At 45.7% G+C, this 22881-nt stretch overlaps 1 protein-coding gene across 1 annotated transcript in view; it reads right to left on the bottom strand.

The window, feature by feature from the left end:
- Positions 1 to 22881, bottom strand: part of LOC126241377 (chondroitin sulfate N-acetylgalactosaminyltransferase 1-like) — a 380337-nt gene that overhangs the window by 4848 nt on the left and 352608 nt on the right. The window contains exon 9 of the mRNA XM_049948001.1: positions 9642 to 9789. Coding sequence (XP_049803958.1) covers positions 9642 to 9789 — 148 coding nt within the window. The remainder of the gene's footprint in view (positions 1 to 9641; positions 9790 to 22881) is intronic.

The raw sequence follows: 22881 nt of genomic DNA, 5'->3' as shown, positions 1-22881 counted from the left end.
CCCTTTCAAAGGAACCATCCCGGCATTTGCCTGAAGCGATTTAGGGAAATCACGGAAAACCTAAATCAGGATGGCCGGAGACGGGATTGAACCGTCGTCCTCCCGAATGCGAGTCCAGTGTGCTAACCACTGCGCCACCTCGCTCGGTGTTGCAACTGATTGCCGGGAATTATATATATATATATATATATATATATATATATATATATATATATATATATATATATATATATATTTGAATTATAAAAAACAAATACTAAAAAAAAAGGTTGCATAGCGCGAGATTCGATCCTGCGACCTTCGGATTACGAACCCGAGCGCTTACCGCTGCACCACGACGCTGCAGAGAATTATTAGTCGTAGAGAGTATTTCACTGCAACGGTTTCTTTTAACTGTCGATTTTCTCGACAACGGCTGAGAAGTGCATCTTGGTGCTTTGCCACATTACACCTCTGGCCATGAGATTTTATTATGCGCAGTATGAATCGAATCTGAATTTCGCAATTCGCGGCCTCCCCTTGTTAGATTAGAAAACATATTTACTCCCAAAAGAGAGTGTAAATTATGGTCTCCGCTGCAGCAGTGCTTTATACAGGGCGAACATTAATAAAACCGACAAATCACAGGGACGCATTCCTGACTGGAATTGGAGGGAAATACGTCTTATGAACTTGTGTCCGGAAATGTATCGCTGCCACAGTAGATGACGTTGACTAATGGAAGTTCCTCCGACCAAGGGCCGTGTGTTCTTGCGTGTTACAGGCTGTGTGATTGTGTGATATGGCAAGCAGCGGAATAGTCCGGTATCCACGTCAGGGACAAGCCGAGATAATGTTCGCATATGGTCCAGCAGATGGAAACGGCCGACAGGGCAGCATGGCAATACCAAATCAAGTACCGCTACACCAAAACAAGTACTCTCACAGACACCATTCACATCACACGGCATTCAAAGCCCTTTTTGGGCGTTTGTGTGATCACGGGTCCTTTCAGATAGACGAACGTGCAGGGAGGCGGCCGACTGTGCGTGCATCCGATTTGGAGGACCAGTTTCTGAAAGACACGCTGCTTCTCGAACGTTTCCATGTGCTTGGCCGTATACAAAACACTATCGTTCCCGACATGAATATCGGACCAGTCTGCTGTTAACAGTACGCTGTGTCAATCACACAGACTGCAACACACAAGGAACGCATGGCACATGATTAGAGGTGCTTTCATTCGTCAGCGCCGTTCACCGACAAACCTTACGGTGAGGCTCCTTTCGTTATACCAAAACTAGAAAAAAATGTCTAGTAAACCTGGGCTGTACAATGCATACCTTAACAGCTATGAGCACTTGTTCAGTAGAACAGATGTGTTTCACACTAACGAAAATGAACAAGTGCTCGTAGCTGTTAAAGTACACATTTCAGATTTGTGTGCTGGACATTGTTTCCTTGCTTTGGTTCCTGCTACTTTCTCTCAAAATATAGAAAGCAGACTCCTTACAGCAGAAGAGACCCGTTTCATAGTACCGAAGGTATGAATTTTAGAGCCCATGTTTACGAGCAGTGCGCGGCTCGTGTTCATGCCGTTTATTGCTTGGCATCTTGTCATTGCAGTTATGGCATCTCGTTTCTTATTCGACTTACTGGCGTCACTAAGTTTCTGGCTTGCCTGCCCTTGAGTGGCAGCAGCAGCGCTTATCGTTACGAATACTGTGGTACTATCTTTGGAGCGACCGCTAGTACTTCCGGGTGGAGTGGAAGGTGGCGAACGGACATCAGTTCGGTTGGGGCGCAGCAGCGAGCAGGTCCGTGCAGCGTGCAGACAAGCCGGGGCCGCTGGCGCGTGCTGCCACTGCCGGATCGAGGAGGGGTAGCTGCGAGAGCGACGACTTCGTTGCACACCGAACCCTGGACGTTTAAGTTGAGTGAAGAGATCTCGCCTTTGGTCGGCGGGTTGTTGCTCCCGGGGCCACTGAGCCAGGAGGCAACGAGTGAAGTGTTTCGATGTGGTGAAATATTGTAGCCGTCTTTCTCTATTTGTTATTCGTCATTTAATTTAGTATTATTCTTATCAGTGAAGTGCGATCAGCGGTATTTTCTGCCTTGTGGCCGCTAACGCCCGAGTTACGTGTCCTGGAGGTTAGCGTACTTTTCCGGCAGTGTACCTTTCCTCACCGTGTTGATGCTGTCCTACACAGCGGGTAGTTCGACAGGCTCTTGTATTGTACTGTGCATAGTTTTTGAGAGGTCTACCTTGGTTCTAGTGTTCCCTTCGGCCTTGTGTGTTTTCTGAAGACGTAGTGCTGTCTGTCTCTTCGCCCTTGCTAAAACATATTCCATCGTTGTACCGGCGATCGGACGTTAGGCGGATTGGTTAGTCGGTCGGTCGGCGCTTAAGCTGCCTCTAGTTTGAGATGCCATCCTGTTACATGAGTACACCTCTTGGCTGCCTGTCTCACCTTACCTGATGTTTGAGTTACCTTCCCAGGTCGACCCTTGAAACATTTGCTGAGAACCGTTTGTCCTAACTAATTAGATTCTGCTGTTGTTTTAAGGATATTCGTATTTTTCTAATTATTGTTGGTGTGGCCTTCAGCCGAGCAGTAATTTCACTTCTTTCATAATAAGACCTTCAGCCATGTTACAATAAGTTTTTTTTTTAAAAATCAAACTTGTTTTAAAAGCAAGGTATTTGCTGAGATGTGTGCCATTTTGGTATTGTTTTCCTGACGTCTAATTCAGGACTTCAGCCGTTTGTTATTTGAAATTGTTTGTGGCCTTCTGCCGAGTAATAATTCACTTCTTTTATAATAAGGCCTTCAGCCATGCTACAGTTTGTTTTAAAACAAAGTATTCATTTTAATAAGTGCTATTTGGAATTGTTCTTCTGACTTCTAATTGAGGCCTTCAGTCGTTTGTTGTTTGAGGTTACTGTTGGTGGCCTTCGTCCCCAAAATTTTGGAATTTTTGTAATAAGGCCTTCAGTCGTCATACAGTCAATTGTGGTTTTGTAAGAGATTGTTTTAAAATTTTTAATTTCTTTAAATAAACTTTACGTATTTGTTGTGCAACCGAGAGTAACGGCTCCATCCACAATCGTAACCTTATCCTGCCCCTTCCTGAGATACCGGCTGTCAGTTTACTAGATATTTTTTTCTTGTTTCGATGTCAGGAACCTGTCCCTCTATCTTGTTGGTGTTTTTTGGAGACACCCTGCATTTGGCACATTATCAGTAGAGAGTGTATGTTCCGGTTCTCCTGCAGAGGCAGGTCTGCTACAGTATGGGTAACAAGTGCATCACAGTGTGCACGTGAAGTGGTGCAACAACTGGAAACGTACTGCATAATTTGAAGTGTGCCAGACAGTGTTATTCTTGTGGGAAAAACGTTTAAATTGCGCACGGGCTCACCGTGAAATTTTGGCGGTAGATGGACCAAATGCAATGTGATATTGCATTTGGTCCATCTACCGCCAGAATTTCACGGTGAATCCCTACTCAGTGAAATACTGAAATGAGAAATTCGAAATAACTATCAGTCTGGCTACGCAACCTGCTTTCTATTGATCTCGTTGGGGTAGGGGTGACAGAAAAAGAAAGAAAGAAAGAGAGAGAGAGAGAGAGAGAGAGAGAGACAGTTGTAAGACTCAGACAAATGACTAAATAAACGACGTCGAGTAATCAGCTACTTACAAAGTAGAAAGTATTAACTAAAGATGGTTCAAATGGTTCAAATGGCTCTGAGCACTATGGGACTTAACATCGATGGTCATCAGTCCCCTAGAACTTAGAACTACTTAAACCTAACTAACCTAAGGACAGCACACAACACCCAGCCATCACGAGGCAGAGAAAATCCCTGACCCCGCCGGGAATCGAACCCGGGAACCCGGGCGTGGGAAGCGAGAACGAACTAAAGATGCAAATCGAGATAGACAGGAAAACGATGTCAATACTAACAGAGAGAAAAAAATAAGCACTGCAATATAACTATAAAGCACCTGCCGCTTAACGTAGCTGAGTGCATTACATCACTTGAAGCAGGAGAAACAGAACGAATGGAGGGAAAAAAAGAGATGAAGAAGTTCGTTCGGAAAGTCCTGGAGCCGAAGCAGAAAGAAAAATGAGCTTCGTATTAGGAAGCACCAAAGACTGTTATAGATGGAAAGCTCTTGTTTTTTCAGCCTCAAGAGAGTGTTGAGATATTGCTAAGTTTTAGAGTATCACACTCTTCATGATAATCGTGGTATCTAAACACTTCCACCCGTCTGAAAACAGCAGGCCTTTTCATCAATAGTATACGCTGGCAAAGTATACATTCACAGATGATGATGTTATAGATATTTATTTTTGAATGTAAAACGTTAATGGCGAGCGCCATTTTCACAATCTGTTGGTGACTTCCTTTGCTCCTGGAACCTAAGTTAAACAGCTACTAGAAGGTCAGCGACATTTTTCGCATATTTCTGTAGAATCGACCGTCTCACCTCAGTTGGTCAAGGTGCCTTTCCAGACTGCTGGCCACCAAATAAATAAATTTTATTAAAAACTTAAATACACAGTACTGATGTTCCAAAAATCGGTTTTCCGTTTCTAGTCCATCGTCAAATAACTTAATACTAAAACTTTGATACAAAACACATAGACCATAAAACACCAGCTAGAGTTCCTAGCGGCGCAAAAATTTCTTTCCAGAGAAATATGATATTTTATGAATATATATCAATACATCTAACTCTTTCAGCTTTGTAGGCCACCCTCGGGTAACTTAATATCAAACAGATAGTCCACATAACATCAGCGAGAGTTCATAGGTGTAAAAAGAATGTTTTTGAAAGGTATGTGAATTAAACGACTACATATCGATATATATTATTAACTATTTTTGGGAAAATGAATATTGTATATTTAAGTTTTTAATACGTGTCTGTGCCTCCAAATAACGATGGGATATTCTATACACGAAAATTGCTTTTTGTGCATGCACGGTATAGCAGGAAGAATGCATGACCGAATTTTTATATAATTTGGGACTGCATGGAGTGCAAAACGTATACAGAGTTGATTCCTGTGGCAGCAACAAAGCCTTAAACCAGACAGAGCATCGAGTGGAGCTGAGCTTGGAGGATAGATACAAGTACGGGATTCCATGCTGCTCCAACTCTGTACCAGAGTTTATGACAATGACTGGCCAGTGGCGGCCTGACAATCTCTCCGCAACAGGTGAAAATATTTAATAATCGGTAAGCCATGTGGAAGCCAGGGCACAGTCGAACACTCTCTATATTGAGGAACGTCAGGACAGCAGTCTTGCATTATTTTGTTGGGAGATGACATGATGGAGAACTTGAAGATAGGGTGCAGCCATACGCCTAAACACGTCACAGCTGTAACGGCTACAGTCCAAATTACCAACTAAACTAACCCCACGCTACCATTCCAGGTGATGGGTCTATATGGAGATGACGAATTCCACCTGCAACGGCCGTTCTTCTCAGAGAGTCATGGAATGGATACGTCCATTGTGATGTTGCTCACAGAAGTGGGACATCGAAAAGACGATGTGGTGCTAGTCCTGAGTCCAGCTCATATCCTGACTAAAGGTACGTGGCTGTATGATCCTGCATGGCAGAGTGAACAGTGTGTGTATCCATTTGGGCGCTAGTCGTGTGGGACTCTTAGATCGTGCATGGCGTTGTGTATGGCCGTCTGAACCGGCGTTCCATTTTCACACAACAGTCGCGGTACCCTGAACAGTACAAGCAGCGCGGCAGGCCGCGATCCTGCTGCTGGCGAATTCAGACACGTGCTGGCAGGAATTTCTCTTTTTGACTGGAGACATACCAGCATAGCCTCACACAAACAACCAATATGCAATTGTGATTTATGATTGAGAAACCCGTTGAGTAATCTTTTATTATCTGAGAATCTAGACGGCTGTACTCATACCTGCTTTTCCTGGCTGAACTGAAGTGTCAGTTATTTGCACACTCCAGCAGGTAGTATACACATCATGCCAGTTTGACACTTGGTGCATCTCCATGGCCACCAGAGTACTTAGTCTTGCCTGTCATCTTTCATGTCAGTGCTAGCACGGCTGTTGAACGACTGTTTGAAATTTTTACTGAGTTAATTAGAATTTCTTCCTCATTAGTAACTAGAACTTTCTTTTATATTTCATGGGACTCTTCTTGAACTTACACTCCTGGAAATGGAAAAAAGAACACATTGACACCGGTGTGTCAGACCCACCATACTTGCTCCGGACACTGCCAGAGGGCTGTACAAGCAATGATCACACGCACGGCACAGCGGACACACCAGGAACCGCGGTGTTGGCCGTCGAATGGCGCTAGCTGCGCAGCATTTGTGCACCGCCGCCGTCAGTGTCAGCCAGTTTGCCGTGGCATACGGAGCTCCATCGCAGTCTTTAACACTGGTAGCATGCCGCGACAGCGTGGACGTGAACCGTATATGCAGTTGACGGACTTTGAGCGAGGGCGTATAGTGGGCATGCGGGAGGCCGGGTGGACGTACCGCCGAATTGCTCAACACGTGGGGCGTGAGGTCTCCACAGTACATCGATGTTGTCACCAGTGGTCGGCGGAAGGTGCACGTGCCCGTCGACCTGGGACCGGACCGCAGCGACGCACGGATGCACGCCAAGACCGTAGGATCCTACGCAGTGCCGTAGGGGACCGCACCGCCACTTCCCAGCAAATTAGGGACACTGTTGCTCCTGGGGTATCGGCGAGGACCATTCGCAACCGTCTCCATGAAGCTGGGCTACGGTCCCGCACACCGTTAGGCCATCTTCCGCTCACGCCCCAACATCGTGCAGCCCGCCTCCAGTGGTGTCGCGACAGGCGTGAATGGAGGGACGAATGGAGACGTGTCGTCTTCAGCGATGAGAGTCGCTTCTGCCTTGGTGCCAATGATGGTCGTATGCGTGTTTGGCGCCGTGCAGGTGAGCGCCACAATCAGGACTGCATACGACCGAGGCACACAGGGCCAACACCCGGCATCATGGTGTGGGGAGCGATCTCCTACACTGGCCGTACACCACTGGTGATCGTCGAGGGGACACTGAATAGTGCACGGTACATCCAAACCGTCATCGAACCCATCGTTCTACCATTCCTAGACCGGCAAGGGAACTTGCTGTTCCAACAGGACAATGCACGTCCGCATGTATCCCGTGCCACCCAACGTGCTCTACAAGGTGTAAGTCAACTACCCTGGCCAGCAAGATCTCCGGATCTGTCCCCCATTGAGCATGTTTGGGACTGGATGAAGCGTCGTCTCACGCGGTCTGCACGTCCAGCACGAACGCTGGTCCAACTGAGGCGCCAGGTGGAAATGGCATGGCAAGCCGTTGCACAGGACTACATCCAGCATCTCTACGATCGTCTCCATGGGAGAATAGCAGCCTGCATTGCTGCGAAAGGTGGATATACACTGTACTAGTGCCGACATTGTGCATGCTCTGTTGCCTGTGTCTATGTGCCTGTGGTTCTGTCAGTGTGATCATGTGATGTATCTGACCCCAGGAATGTGTCAATAAAGTTTCCCCTTCCTGGGACAATGAATTCACGGTGTTCTTATTTCAATTTCCAGGAGTGTATATACATTTTGGCTTCGTTTAAACCCGCGCTGAAGCTCACTTTGACTACGTAATACTTTCGTCTAATGATGATCCTTCGCAAATATTGTGAACATATTGAAGTTTAAAGTGCATTGCCATTTATTTGAATTTTATCCATTGATATTTAACTCCTTCATCCCACGAGGGGTGTGTTTGAAGCTGGCTGCTCAGATAGTTTGAAATTTGTTTCTTGTCACATGTGCTAAGCCGAAATGATTTCGTATATTTGGTAACGCTCCCTTTAAAACTGGTAGTCCCTGATAGAAGGCGAAAAAAACCGGAGTTTCTTTCTCACTGGATACGTGGAAAACTCTCTCCTCGGGAGTTGGCACTCTAACTGCTGAAGTGAATCGTCAGGTAAGACATTTAGAACACTCTGACACGAATCGCCCTCTTTGGAACTTGTCTTACGAATCTTCTGGTGTATACCGGTAGCTAGCAGTTGAAACTCTCTGCCTGTCGCACTGTCCACTACGGTGACAAAAGACGTGGGATAGCTGCGATATGCGGTAGGTTTAAAAGAGCAACACACTGGTGCAGCTGTCATTCGAACTCAGATGATTCAAGTGAAAAAGTTTTCAAGTGATTATGGTTGTACGACAGGATTTAGCAGACTCTGAACGCGGAATGGTAGCTGCAGCTAGACGCATGGGATATTCCATTTAGGAAATTTTAGAGAACAGAATATACCGAGATGCACAGTGTCAAGAGTGTACCGAGAATACCAAATTTTAGGCAATACCTCTCACCACGGACATCGCAGTGGCCGACGGCCTTCACTTAACTATCGATGGCAGTGGCGTTTGTGTAGAGTTGTCAGTACTAACAGACAGGCAACACTCTTTGAAATAACGTCAGGAATCAATATGCGACCTACGACGAACGTATCGGTTAGGACAGTTCGGCGAAATTTGGCCTTGATCGGCTGTGGCAGAACTCGATCTACTCGACTGCCTTTGCTAATACCACGGCATCGTTGCAACGTCTCTCCTGAACTCGTGGCCATATCGGTTAGACCCTATGTGTGGGAAACCGTGGCCTGGTCAGATGAGTACCGAGTACCGAGTTGGTAAGAGCTGATGGAAGGATTCGAGTGTTGTGTGAACACCGCGAAGCCATGGATCCAAGTTGCCAACATGGCACAGTGAAATGTGGTGGTGGCGCCATAATAGTGTGGACTGTGTTGACATGGAATGGAGTTGGTCCTCTCGTCCAACTGAACCGATCACTGACTGGGAATCGTTATATTCGGTTACTAGGAGACCATTTTCAGACATTCACGGACTTCATGTTCCCGAACAACGATGTCACATCACCGGGACGCAACTATTCGCGACTGGTTTGAAAAATATTCTGGGCAATTCGAGCGAATGATATGGCCACCAAGATCGCCCGACATGAATCGTATCGAACATTTATGGGACAATTCGAGAGGTCAGTTCGTGCGTAAAATCCTGCGCCGGCAACTCTATCGCATTTATAGACGGATATAGAGGCAGGATGGCTCAATATTTCTGCAGGGGACTTCCAACGACTTGTTGAATCCACGCCACGTCGAGTTATTCCACTCCGCAGGTGAAAAGGAATGTACATTTTGGATGTTACGTATGTTGCCTTCCAGTGGATTGTAGAAAAGCTCTAGTAAATTATGAATCATCCCACACCAATAAACTAAGTAAAATTATTATTACTGTGATTTATGTCTCTGGAATCCTCAGAAAACCTCTTGTATCTGGAAACAATCTGTAACTGACAGCTTGCTTCTGGTGTGTAGTTTTCCTGGCTACATGGTTTTCAATGGCTTCGTAGAGGCTAACACAAGCTGAAACACCATTCCTTGCAGGTCGCAAAAAGTGCTCAAATTAGTACAATGAGAATTTGTTTCAACGGTGTGTAGTCCAGACAACTAAAGAGGTAGCGACATTACTTAAATACAGTACATTTTGAAATAGGTCCTTCTTCGTAGTCTCGAGCATACCAGTGCAGCCAGTCTTCCGCGGGCTCACCTTGGGGTGCCAGAGGTGGAAGATGCCCGGGTCGGTGGCGCGCACCACCTTGAGGCTGGAGCGGACGTACTTGCGGTACAGAGAGACGTCTTCGCCGCCCCAGCCCACCACATCCTCCGCGAAGCCACCCACCTTCAGGAAGTCAGACCTGTGGGGCAAGAAGAGGCAGTAGAGCGAGGCTGCGCTGCGTGAAGACCAATCTGAGATTGTCAGGTGTTCAAGAACTCCATCACGAGTCTGGGCGTCTCAGGCAAGTCAGACCTGTGGACAGAAATAATCAGCAGAGCGGGGCTGTTCTTCGTAGACATCCACCTGTAAACGTGAGTAGTGACAGTGGGTCCTTCACAGAGCGACCTACATCCAGTAAGTTTGGCCCTTTGTCAGAATGAAACAGTGATAACTCGTTCCGTAGCTCAAACATGTGCTGTAAGAATAACAAATGGTGCGCACCCACGGACATATTTTTGGCATACACTATGTGATAAAAAGTATCCGGACACCTGGCTGAAAATTACGTACAAGTTAGTGGCGACGTCCATCGGTAATGCCGGAATTCAGTTTGGCGTTGGCCCACCCTTAGCCTTGATGACAGCTTCCACTCTCGCAGGCATACGTTCAATCAGGCGCGGGAAGGTTTCTTGGGAAACGGCAGCCAATTATTCATAGAGTGCTGCAGTGAGGAGACGTATCGATGTCAGTCGGATAGGCCTGGCACGAAGTCGGCGTTCCAAAACATCCCAAGGGTGTTCTATAGGATTCAGTTCAGGACTCTGCTCAGGCCAGTCCATTACAGTTATGTTACTGTCGTGTAACCACTCCGCCACAAAAAAAAAAAAAAAGGTTCAAATGGCTCTGAGCACTATTCACATTGAGGTCATCAGTCCCTTAGACTTAGAACCACTTAAACCTAACTAACTTAAGGACATCACACACATCCAGGCCAGAGGCAGGATTCGTACCTGCGACCGTAGTTGTCGCGCGGTTCCGGACTGACGTTGCTAGAACCCCTCGGTCACAGGTGCCAGCCACTCCGCCACAGGCCGTGCATTATGAACAGGTCCTCCATCGTGTTGAAAGATGCAATCGCCATCCCCGAATTGCTCTTCAACAGTGGGAAGCAAGAAGGTGCTTAAAACATCAACTTGGGCCTGTTCTGTGATAGTGCCACGCGAAACAACAAGGGGTGCAAACCCCCTCTATGAAAAACACTACTACACCATAACAGCACCGCCTCCGAATTTTAGTGTTGGCACTACACACGCTGGAACATGACGTTCACCACCCATTCGCCATACCCACAAACCTGCCATCGGATCGCCACATTGTGTACCGTGATTCGTCATTCCACACAACGTTTTCCCACTGTTCAATCGTCCAATGTTTACGCTCCTTACATCAAGCGAGGCGTCGTTCGGCATTTAACGGCGTGATGTGTGACTTATGCGCAGTCGCTCGACCACGAAATCCAAGTTTTCTCACCTCCCACCTGTCATAGTTCTTGCAGTGGATCCTGATGCAGTTTGGAATTCCTGTGTGATGGTCTGCATAGTTGTCTGACTATTACACATTACCACCCTCTTCAACTGTCGGCGGTCTCTGTCAGTCAACAGGCGAGGTCGGCCTGTGTGATGATGTACTGTACGTGTCCCTTCACGTTTCCACTTCACTATCACATCGGAAACAGTGAACCTAGCGATGATTAGGAATGTGGAAATCTCGTGTACAGACGTATGACACAAGTGGCACCCAATCACCTGAACACGTTCGAATTCCGTGAGTTCCGCGGTGCGCCCCATTCTGCTCTCTCATGATGTCTAATGACTACTGACGTCGCTGATATGGAGTACCTGGAAATAGGTGGCAGCACAATGCACCTAATATGAAAGACGTATATTTTTTGGGGTGTCTGGATGCTTTGGACCACACAGTGTATGTTTAAGAAGTTAAGCTGGTTGGTTTTGGGGAAGGAGACCAGACAGCGTGGTCATCGGTCTCATAGGATTAGGGAAGGATGGGGAAGGAAGTCGGCCGTGCCCTTTCAGAGGAACCATCCCGGCATTTGCCTGGAGTGATTTAGGGAAATCACGGAAAACCTAAATCAGGATGGCCGGACGCGGGATTGAACCGTCGTCCTCCCGAATGCGAGTCCAGTGTCTAACCACTGCGCCACCTCGCTCGGTTTAAGAAGTTAAGCATTCTGACTACTGCAGCACAGGAGATTTATTACCTTAAGAAGTTTGTTGTAAATAATCTACTGCAATTGAAAAGGAACAATTGTGTGCATAATTACAACAACAGAAGGACGAAAATGACGTTCATTGTTGCAGAGTAAGGTTGTCTTTAGCACAAAACGTGGTTCACAATACTGCTACAAATTTTTTTATCACTTACCCGGTAATAAGTATTATTAAAAAAATCTGACAGACAGTGAAACTAAATCCAGAAACAAACTGGATCAGTTTTTCCTTGAAAACTCTTCCTGTTCCGTATAAGAATTTATACGTAAGTATTTTGTAAAAGTTGGTAGGTAGGTTCAAATGGTTCAAATGGCTCTGAGCACTATGGGACTTAACTTCTGAGGTCATCAGTCCTCTAGAACTTAGAACTAATTAACCTAAGGACACCACACACATCCATGCCCGAGGCAGGATTCGAACCTGCGACCGTAGCGGTCGCGCGGTTCCAGACTGAAGCGCCTAGAACCGCTCGGCCGGCCGGCTGGCAGGTAGGAATTAGCTATACACATTTATATTTAAAAAAAGTTCTTTTAAATGGCTAGCATGTAGTCATATTTATGAATATGAATGAATACGTAATATATTAAAATGACTTGTTCCACATCGTTACGTTTAATAGTACAAATGATTCATGCAGCATAAAACTAACTAATTAACTGAATATACGAATCGAATAAGACAGATATTGACCAGTGCTCGTACGAAATATCCTCCACCAGGCACTCAGAGCTATGATGTGTGTGTGTGTGGGGGGGGGGGGGGTGGAGGGAGGGAGAGAGAGAGAGAGAGAGAGAGAGAGAGAGAGAGAGAGATGCAGTAACAGCAACAACAACAGATAATAGCGAAGATCACACGAGTGGCACAGTTCCTACACTGTGGGCTGTGCCCTACTCTTGCCAACAGCAATGTTGTGACTGTCCCGGCCATTATCCACAACAGTATCGGCCAATGAAAGCGCTCTTAAGAGACTCCCCGCTCTGGCATTAACGTACCCACTGTAACGCCGTCGTAATTGAAAACGGTTATCATTCTGCCCGGGGCCATCCTCGCGAGTTTATCGACGTCGGATACAGTTCCCATAAAGATCGGTGGAGCACCTGCGAGCGTCGCGCAACTCTGTGTTAAAGGGGGCGGGCAGACTGTGGTAGGCAGTAACTGAGGCATGTAAACTGACAAATGCTAGTCGCTCCAGCAACTCCAGACTGTTGCTATCGTCGCGTTTCGTATCTTTCCTGAGGAGCCGCCGTTTCATGTCAATTTCCTATGACGGGCGGCCACGCTTAGGCAGCGCCACTGTCGTTGGACACAATGCTGTTTACACTGTGTGTTGGCCTCAATATTAAATTACGTTCGTTTTGCTATATTCACGTCTTCTGCAACATATGTGTATAGATCCTACTGAAATACTAGTTATTTATTAAAATGATAAAGTGACAGAAAAAGAGACTTCTGGACGCATGTTAAAAATTAGAAAAGATATATTTATTAAGTAATAATAGTATCACAAAATTAAGCACGCTTCAAAGAGACTCCGTTTGAGGCGTGGGCGGCATGACAATAAGCACAGCTCACTTGGAACTTTGTCCAGCAGTATATTAACCGTTCGTTTTAAAAATGTATTGAGGATACCAATTTGCCTGACTCGTTCCACAGTTTTCTAAAATAAGTTTTATAAAAACTTGTTAGACGACATGCAACATGACAACAGTAATATGATCAGAAATTTTAATGTTTTCCATCTTCATGAAATAATAATAAATAAACAGAACAATGGTGAAAATAAAAAATGAAACAAAGGAAAATAAAAAAGAACGTTACAAAAAAAAATGATATACAATACTGTCAAATTTTACAGTTATTCCCCAGCTATACGTTTTTCTGAAGTTAATTCTTAACTACCAATAGGCTCTGCACCACTCACAGAGTAACTGCACTCACAGTACTCCTTTCAGTAACTATCTGCCGTTTCTATTTTCTGAATAAAGCCAGATAGTTTTGTGGGGCTCGGCAGAACTCGAGAGTTGTCATGTCCCACTTGGTTGCTGGTTAGGCTTTAACGTGCCTACCTCTCCGCCTCCTATTGTTTGTCCTGCCTTACAATTTCTAGTGTTTTCATGATTTGGAATATTTATTTTGTTTAGCTACTGCGGCCAGATGATCTTGCTGCCACCACAGCCGCCAGTTAACCTAAGAAAGGGAGAAGTTTGTTCTGTGTGTCATCGTGTTTAAACAGTTGATATGTCACATTTTTATTTCCAATTACTGGTTTTTGTGTCGTGTCCATTCAGCCCTCTCAGTAATGGAAAAACGACACTGTCAGTTACGACGATATGAGTGTGAGGACGAAAGTACATTCAGTTACTGAGCAGTTAAAATCACCGACCCGACCGGGAATCGAACCAGGACCCCTTCGGTTAAATATGCAATCTTTCGCACTTACCGCTCAGCTACCGAAGTGAACTTGTGATATCTTCTGAGGCGAAGATTGGCTACCAGACCACGATTTGCCTAAACGAGGGTGGGAAACCACAGAAAAAAAGCACACGGTAAGTGGCCGATGTGTCGGAACGACAGTCTACTGGGTGGATGGAATCTGGGTATGGCTCACCACGCTGTCTCCCAAGCTATCACGCTGCACGATAAGCTACACTGTGTGATCAAAAGTATCCGGACACCTGGCTAGAAATCACTTACAAGTTAGTGGCGCCCTCCATCGGTAATGTTGGATTTTAGTATGGTGCTGGCCCCCCCTTAGCCTTGTTGACAGCTTCCATTCTCGCAGGCAAATGTTCAGTTAGGTGCTGGAAGGTTTCTTTGGACGTGGCAGTCCATTTTCACGGAGTGCTGCACTGAGGAGCACGAAGTCGGCTTTACAAAACATCCCAAAGGTGTTCTGTGGGATTCAGGTAAGGATTCTGTGCAGGCCAGTCCATTACAGGGATGTTATTGTCATGTAACCACTCCACCACAGGCCGTGCATTATGAACAGGTGCTCCATCGTGTTGAAAGATACTATCCCCATCACCGAATTGCTCTTCAACAGTGGGAAACAAGAAGGTGCTTAAAACATCAATGTAGGCCTGTGATGTGATAGTGCCACGCAAATCAACAAGGGGTACAAGTCCCCTCCATGGAAAACACGACCACACCATAACACCACCGCCTCCGAATTTTACTGTTGGCACTACACATGCTGGCAGATGGCGTTCACCAGGCATTCGCCATCGGATCGCCACATTGTGACCGTGATTCGTCACTCCACACAATGTTTTTCCAGTGTTCAATCGTCAAATGTTTACGCTCCTTACACCAAGCGAGGCGTCGTTTGCCATTTACCGGCGTGATGTGTGGCTTATGAGCAGCCGGTCGATCATGAAATCCACGTTTTCTCACCTCGCGCCTAACCGTCAGAGTGCTTACTGCTGATGCAGTTTGGAATTCCTGTGTGATGGTCTGGATAGATGTCTGACTATTACACGTTACGACCCTCTTCAACTGTCGTCGGTCTCTGTCAGTCAACAGATGAGGTCGGCCTGTACACTTTTGTGCTGTACGTGTCCATTCACGTTTCCAGTTCACTATCACATCGGAAACAGTGGACCTAGGGATGTTTAGGAGTGTGGAAATCTCGCTTATAGACCTATGACACAAGTGACACCCAATCACCCGACCACGTTCGAAGTCCGTGAGTTCCGCAGAGCGCCCCATTCTGGTCTCTCACGATGTCCAATGGCTACGGAGGCTGCTGACAAGGGGTAACTGGCAGTAGGTGGCAGCAAAATGCACCTAATATGAAAAAGGTATTTTTTTGTGGTGTCCGGATACTTTTGTTCACGCAGTGTACATGAGTAGGACGATACACAGTACGCTTATAGTAACAGTAAACAGAATGTCAAACTCTATTACAAATAACAATACAAGACGTAACAGGATAATTGAAAGAAGTGTTAAATTAACGTGTTACATTCACTGCATGACAAAAAAGTTAACACATGGGCGACTTTGGCGGATGTCCTTGTAACTTCGTACATGTAAGCACAATCGGCGGTTATGTAAATGATTCAAATTACAATTCGCTGTGACACGGGAGTGGATTAGTGTCGTTAGCGTTGAATTTTGTTACCTGGCCTGGTAGGTTATACAATGGATGTGAACAGGATCAGACGTAGGGTAATCGCTTTAAAGAACACGGGGATACGCGTACTTATGGGAGAGAGCATTATCAGCAGCTGACAGGTTGCAAGAGGCCTCATTGTGAGTCGCCATTTGGTCGGCTGGTCGAACAGTGCAGTACCCAGATCTGTGGGACATTCATATATGACAGAGGCCCCATGGTACACATTATCATCGTTAAGGTTCCAGTCGACCACGTCTTACCACCAGAAGAGGGTATTGCCGTATTGTGTTCCAAGAACATGGTAACCCTGTCAGATCTACGCCGGCCATCTGAGAAGAGAAAACGGACTGCTGCAGCACTCTGTGTCATGTTCCATACTGGACGGAGACTAGCGGAAGGTGGATTAGCGAATTACCATCAAATGTGTAGGCTGCCGTTAACACCACCACGCAAACGGCGTGAATGGTGCGCATTGTATTCAGTGATGAATTGTGCTTCTGGTTTACCACAAATTATCGTCGTCACTGAGTATGGCTGCGACAAGGAGAAAGGTTCCGTTGTTTCAATGTTTTGGAGAGGTACAGCTGAGTTTACTCCTGGCCTGGAAAGCCAGCAGGTATGAATTCAGGCCAAGGCTGGTATTGCTGTGGGAACTTTGAAGGTATAACGGTACATCATATACATCTTGTGTCGTCATGTGTTGCCTCTTGTGGGACCTTAAGCACTTGCAGACGTCTTGACCAAAATGTTATTATTCCAATACACCTTACGCGTTTCGACATTACGTCATTATTAAAGGTACCATGGTACTAATTTTCAACAGGACAACGCTCGTCCGCGCATAGGACGTGTCTTTACGAACTACCTGTGTGATGTTGGGGCAATCCTGTGGCCAGCAGTATCTCCAGATCTGTCTCCAACAGAACATATGTGGGACTAGCTTGGACGATAATTCCATCCCAGTGTCAGTGTCCAGGGTATAAAGGATTCCAACAGATGTGGACCAGCTCTTCCAAACCGAATCAGTGCATGCATGCAGGGCAGAGGGTTAGTCATTTCATCTGATTAGTGGAATCATGCTGCCAATTTCTCTGTATATTTGGCTCTATAGTGTAACCACTGAAATCACATCACATACCTTCGTCCTATGAAGTTTCATTTCCTTTCTTTCTCCGCTTCTTGGTGCTTCACCTTTTTGTCACACACTGTACGTTAGCTAACAACAATTGTATTAAATGCCTGGTAACCTAACTGACCAACTAAAGAAAGGCATAACGTTTCAGGTGCTCGTATTCCGTATGTTGCTCAGCGCATCCAATTCCCATGTACGTATATGCACTGAAGAGCCAAAGCAACTGATACGCCTGCCTAAAGTCGTGAAGCACCCCCGTGAGCACGCAGACGTAACGCAATATGACGTGGCATGGACTCGGCTAATGTCTGAAGTAGTACTGGAGGGAACTGACACCATGAATCCTGTAGGGCTGTACATAAAACCGTGAGAGTACGAGGGAGTGAAGGTCTCTTCTGAACAGCAGGTTGAGAGGCATCCCAGATATGCTCAATAATGTTCATGTCTGGGGAGTCTGGTGGCCAGAGGAAATGTTTAAATTCAAAAGAGTGTTCCTGGTGCCACTCTGTAGCAATTCTGGACGTGTGGGGTGTCGCATTGTTCTGCTGGAATTGCCCAAGTTCGTCGGAATGCACAATATACATGAATGAATGCAGGTAATCAAACACGATGCTTACGTAGGTGTCACCTGTCAGAGTCGTATCTAAACGTATCAGGGGTCTCATATCAATGCAACTGTACACGTCCCACACCATTACAGAGCCTCAATCAGCTTGAACAGTCCTCTGATAACATGCAGGGTCCATGGATTCATGAGCTTGTCTCCATATCTGTACACGTCCATCCACTCGATACAATTTGAAACGAGACTCGTCCGACCAGGAAACATGTCTGCACTCGTCATCTGCAGTAATTTGCGGAAGGGTTGCACTTCTGTCACCATTTTCTCTGGAAGCAGCGATGTCGGAGAGTTGATGTTTTATCGGATTTCTGACATTCACGGTACATTCGTAAAATGGTAGTAAGGGAAAATCCCCACTCCATCTCTACATCGGAGATGCTGTGTACCATCGCTCGTGCGCCGACTATAACACCACGTTCATACTCAAACCTTGATAACCTGCCATTGTAGCAGCAGTAACCGATCTAACAACTGCGCGAGACAACTGTTGTTTTATATAGGCGTTATCGACCGCAGCGTCGTATTCTGACTACTTACATACCTCCGTATTTGAATACACATGTCTATACCAGCGCTTCAGCGTAAATGTTTGAAAATACACTACTGGCCTTTAAAATTGCTACACCACGAAGATGACGTGCTACAGACAAGAAATTTAACCGACAGGAAGAAGATGCTGTGATATGCAAATGATTAGCTTTTCAGAGCATTCACACAAGGTTGGCGCCGGTGGCGACACCTACAACGTGCTGACATGAGGAAAGTTACGAACCGATTTCTCATACACAAACAGCATTTGACCAGCGTTGCCTGGTGAAACGTTGTTGTGATGCCTCGTGTAAGGAGGAGAAATGCGTAACATCAACTTTCCGACTTTGATAAATGTCGGATTGTAGCCTATCGCGATTGCGGTTTATCGTATCGCGACATTGCTGCTCGCGTTGGTCGAGATCCAATGCTGTTAGCAGAATATGGAATCGGTGGGTTCAGGAGGTAATACGGAACACCGTGCTGGATACCAACGGCCTCGTATCACTAGCAGTCGAGATGACAGGCATCTTATCCGCATGGCTGTAACGGATCGTGCAGCCACGTCTCGATCCCTGAGTCAACAGATGGGGACGTTTTCAAGACAACAACCATCTTCACGAACAGTTCGACGACGTTTGCAGCAGTGTGGAGTATCAGCTCGGAGACCATGGCTGCGGTTAACCTTGATGCTGCATCACAGACAGGAGCGCCTGCGATGGTGTACTGAACTGCGAACGTGGGTGCACGAATGGCAAAACGTCATTTTCTTGGATGAATCCAGGTTCTGTTTACAGCATCATGATGGTCACATCCGTGTTTGGTGATATTGCGGTGAACGCACATTGGAAGCGTGTATTCGTCATCGCCATACTGGCGTATCACCCGGCGTGATGGTATGGGGTGATATTGGTTACACGTGTCGGTCACCTCTTGTTCGCATTGACGACACTTTGAACAGTGGACGTCATATTTCAGATGTGGTACGTCCCGTGGCTCTACCCTTCATTCGATCTCTGCGAAACCGTAGATTTCATCAGGATAGTGCACGACCGCTTGTTGCAGGTCCTATACGGGCCTTTCTCGATACAGAAAATGTTCGACTGCTGCTCTGGGCAGCACGTTCTCCATCTCTCACCAATTGAAAAGTCTGGTCAATGGTGGCCGAGGAACTGGGTCGTCACAATACGCCAGTCACTACTCTTGATGAACTGTGGTATCGTGTTGAAGCTGCATGGGGAGCTATACCTGTAGGCGCCATCCAAGCTCTGTTTGACTCAATGCCCAGACGTATCATGTCCGTTATTACGGCCAGAGGTGGTTTTTCTGGGTACTGATTTCTCAAGATCTATGCACCCGAATTGCGTGAAAATGTAATCACATGTCAGTTCTAGTATAATATATTTTTCCAATGAATACCCGTTTATGATATGCATTTCTTCTTGGTGCAGCAATTTTAATGGCTAGTAGTGTATTACTACTTGATGTAGATTGGAGAGAACCAGATGTGGCTTATACCACATGTCACAATCAATATCTGGAGTGTGCAAAGGGTGCCAGTGTCGCAGAAGACAGTACGCCGCTAGTAATACGTTCCACTCTGAGCAAAACCGTAATCAAGGAGTGCAAGCGGTGCAGTATGACAGCACAAAATACAACATTCTACGAGCCTTGCAATACGCAACCAAAACATTTAACATACGAGCCCAGTCCCTCCACTGCGCCCTAGCACTGACGGAAAACGCTGCTGAAGGGAGAACTAACAGTACTGTGTGAACAAGTCTTTGGCACCTGCGGATAATGAGGGCAAGTGACTGCATCACTGGCCGTGAAGACGCTGTATTTAACTTAAATACCCGTGTTTCAGAAGTCTCAGTCTCATTGTCTGGTCAGCATATCTACATCCCTGATTCCCACAGTAGGACAGAGCACGCTAGTTACAGCATAACTTAGTTGGCGAATCGTGATATTCTGAACACTGCCTGAAAGGAGTCTTCGCCTCCGAGATCGTGACCAGGCGGCTATAGTGGAATTTCGTCGCTACACGCTGCCACAACTTCGTGACTGATTGAAGATGCAGAAGATCCTGGCACTTCACCTGAAGGAGGGCTTTACCAAGTGACTGCAAACTACCACCTTCAAACAGCTGGGCGAGGCATCTCCGTACTGCCTCTCTGGCTGTACACTCTATTGCTGATTTGGATCCCTGGGCTCCCGTCCTTACAATATCCGCCGTGATATGCTAAGCGCACGTCCATCTTCGAGAGCGCTGTGGGTGACCCGCACGATTTGCTGGTGATCGACGGTTAGCTCGCGCCTGCAGACTTATTCAGGCTACCTGCATGACGTAGCTGTTGGTGCCTGACCTGCACAGCCGCCATAGCCGACATAGCGCTGCGGCCACAGTCCTTGTTGCACCCGTGTGTACGGTCCGCAGCTCGTGGTCGTGCGGTAGCGTTCTCGCTTCCCACGCCCGGGTTCCCGGGTTCGATTCCCGGCGGGGTCAGGGATTTTCTCTGCCTCGTGATGACTGGGTGTTGTGTGCTGACCTTAGGTTAGTTAGGTTTAAGTAGTTCTAAGTTCTAGGGGACTGATGACCATAGATGTTAAGTCCCATAGTGCTTAGAGAGCCAGCCAGCACCCGTGTGTATAATTCAGCACTCCTTGCACTGCACTGGAGAAGACAATCCGTACTGTTAAGTCCCGAGTAATAAATATGTTTCCAGGCAACACTATTTAACTGATATCTTCGGGCATATGACACCCTCATCAGCTCCCGAGGCTGACCTCCTTCACTAGCAGTGCCACAATTTCTCCTGCTCATCTTCCACACACACTAAAAATACTGACCCGAGGGATATTGTAATGCTATTGTAAATATAATACTGCCATTAATCTGTATATTTTAAATTTTTTTTGTTCCGTAATAATTTTGAAAAATTAAGCAAATACTATAACGAGAGTAAGCTTTTGTTAAGTGTAGTTTATCTGTTTAAGATAACCTCTTTCACGTAGGTGGAATAAATGTATTAAAACATATTTTGTAAATAATTATGCAGTATTTCAAGCACAACTGTAATTAATTATGTCAATTTTGTATGTATATGCTGTCATGCAGTTGTAGATGGTTCATACTTAGGGTTTTTTGTAAGCAGAAGTGTAAATTGAAAAGGTGTAGGGATCATAGGTAAGACGGAACTCCGCTCTGTGGCGGAATGGAAAAGGTGGTGAGGCGCGCGAGTGGGATTTTGCGCGCAAGTGGCTCACACAGTCGGTAGCTGCCCTGCAAGTGGCGAACACGCATTACGTTTGTCAAGCACTAGAGGCTCCGAATTTATCCTCAAGACTGGGTTTTGGCCTCGGACTTGTTCTACATGATTGGCGCAGTACGGCAATAGATTAATAGCTCAAAAATCTGCAATTTTATCGTCGCCACCAAGAGGAAGACAGAGCTATGTACATCAAGAGCCGTACCTGCGCAATGTTACTACGCAGCACCACCTCACGCCACCTTCGACGTCAGTAACAGGCAAAGTACTTTATTTAGAAGCGTGTCACAGTGTGAACCATCCATCTTCAGTCAGTGGAATATAAGTTTTAAATGTACCTTTGTGTTTAACCGTAATTTTCCAATTTCATTTACCTCAGTAGGGTCCTTACCTAAACGAATTTATTCCAAGTATCCTGATATTTATTGAAGCTTGAATAATAGTAAATTACTGGCAATAGTACGGTTTTGGTAGTAAATTCTGAAAATCATTATTAAATACTAAAGTTTGCACATCTCAGTTTAACGGCCACCGCTTTGCGTGACCATGAGGATAAGTTTTCAATAGCATTTCTGAAAGTAAAGTAACATAATTGTTTAACTGCTACAATCTTAAGAGTAATTGTTGGTGTTAGTAAAACTTTAACAAATAACAGTCCTAAAGAAATGAAATTTAGTCGTGTTAAATTATAGTTTTGGTCATATGAATGATAGCTATAAGTTTAAAATTTTTTGTATCTTTGTTGAAACATATGTGTGCCTTCTTTAAATAATTACTGAAGTATAGTGATAAATTCCATAAGTAACAGAAAGTGGGATTAATAGTACTTACTGCCAAGTGACCGTAGTAAATGGAAATTAAGTGCTTGTGTTTAAATTACGTAGTAAGTGAAAGTAGTTATTTATTCAGTGTCGAAAATTGACTTCATCTTTTTGTCTAGACACTGTGCTCGATTTGGGCTGGCGGCCGTTATATTAAGCGAAACAGTTTATTGTTATAACAGGCTTTGTCTGATAAAAGGTTTCCAAAAGTAATTATTCTCACTGCTTTTCCCACAAACTGTATCATTCGCAGAAAAATAGTTCGATACTTTACCATTAGGTTGAACACGGTTAAAATCTCTCTCCGAGAGTCGATGGTTTGGATTGTTAGTGCTGCGTAATTTTGTGGTGGTGTTCCTGCCGCTACTTACTACACAGTTCTGACATTGCGAATCGCGGATCTTCCGTCTTTACAGTGGTAGCACTTAAACGTTCTGGTACCGTATTGACGAGAACACGAGAGTACCGTTGCAATGTTACACCAGCTGGGACACGTGGCTGGCAATGTTATTTG

The sequence above is a fragment of the Schistocerca nitens genome, chromosome 1 (genome assembly GCF_023898315.1).
Source record: "Schistocerca nitens isolate TAMUIC-IGC-003100 chromosome 1, iqSchNite1.1, whole genome shotgun sequence".
NCBI lineage: Eukaryota > Metazoa > Arthropoda > Insecta > Orthoptera > Acrididae > Schistocerca > Schistocerca nitens.
This window is presented reverse-complemented; position numbering and strand designations above follow the sequence as displayed.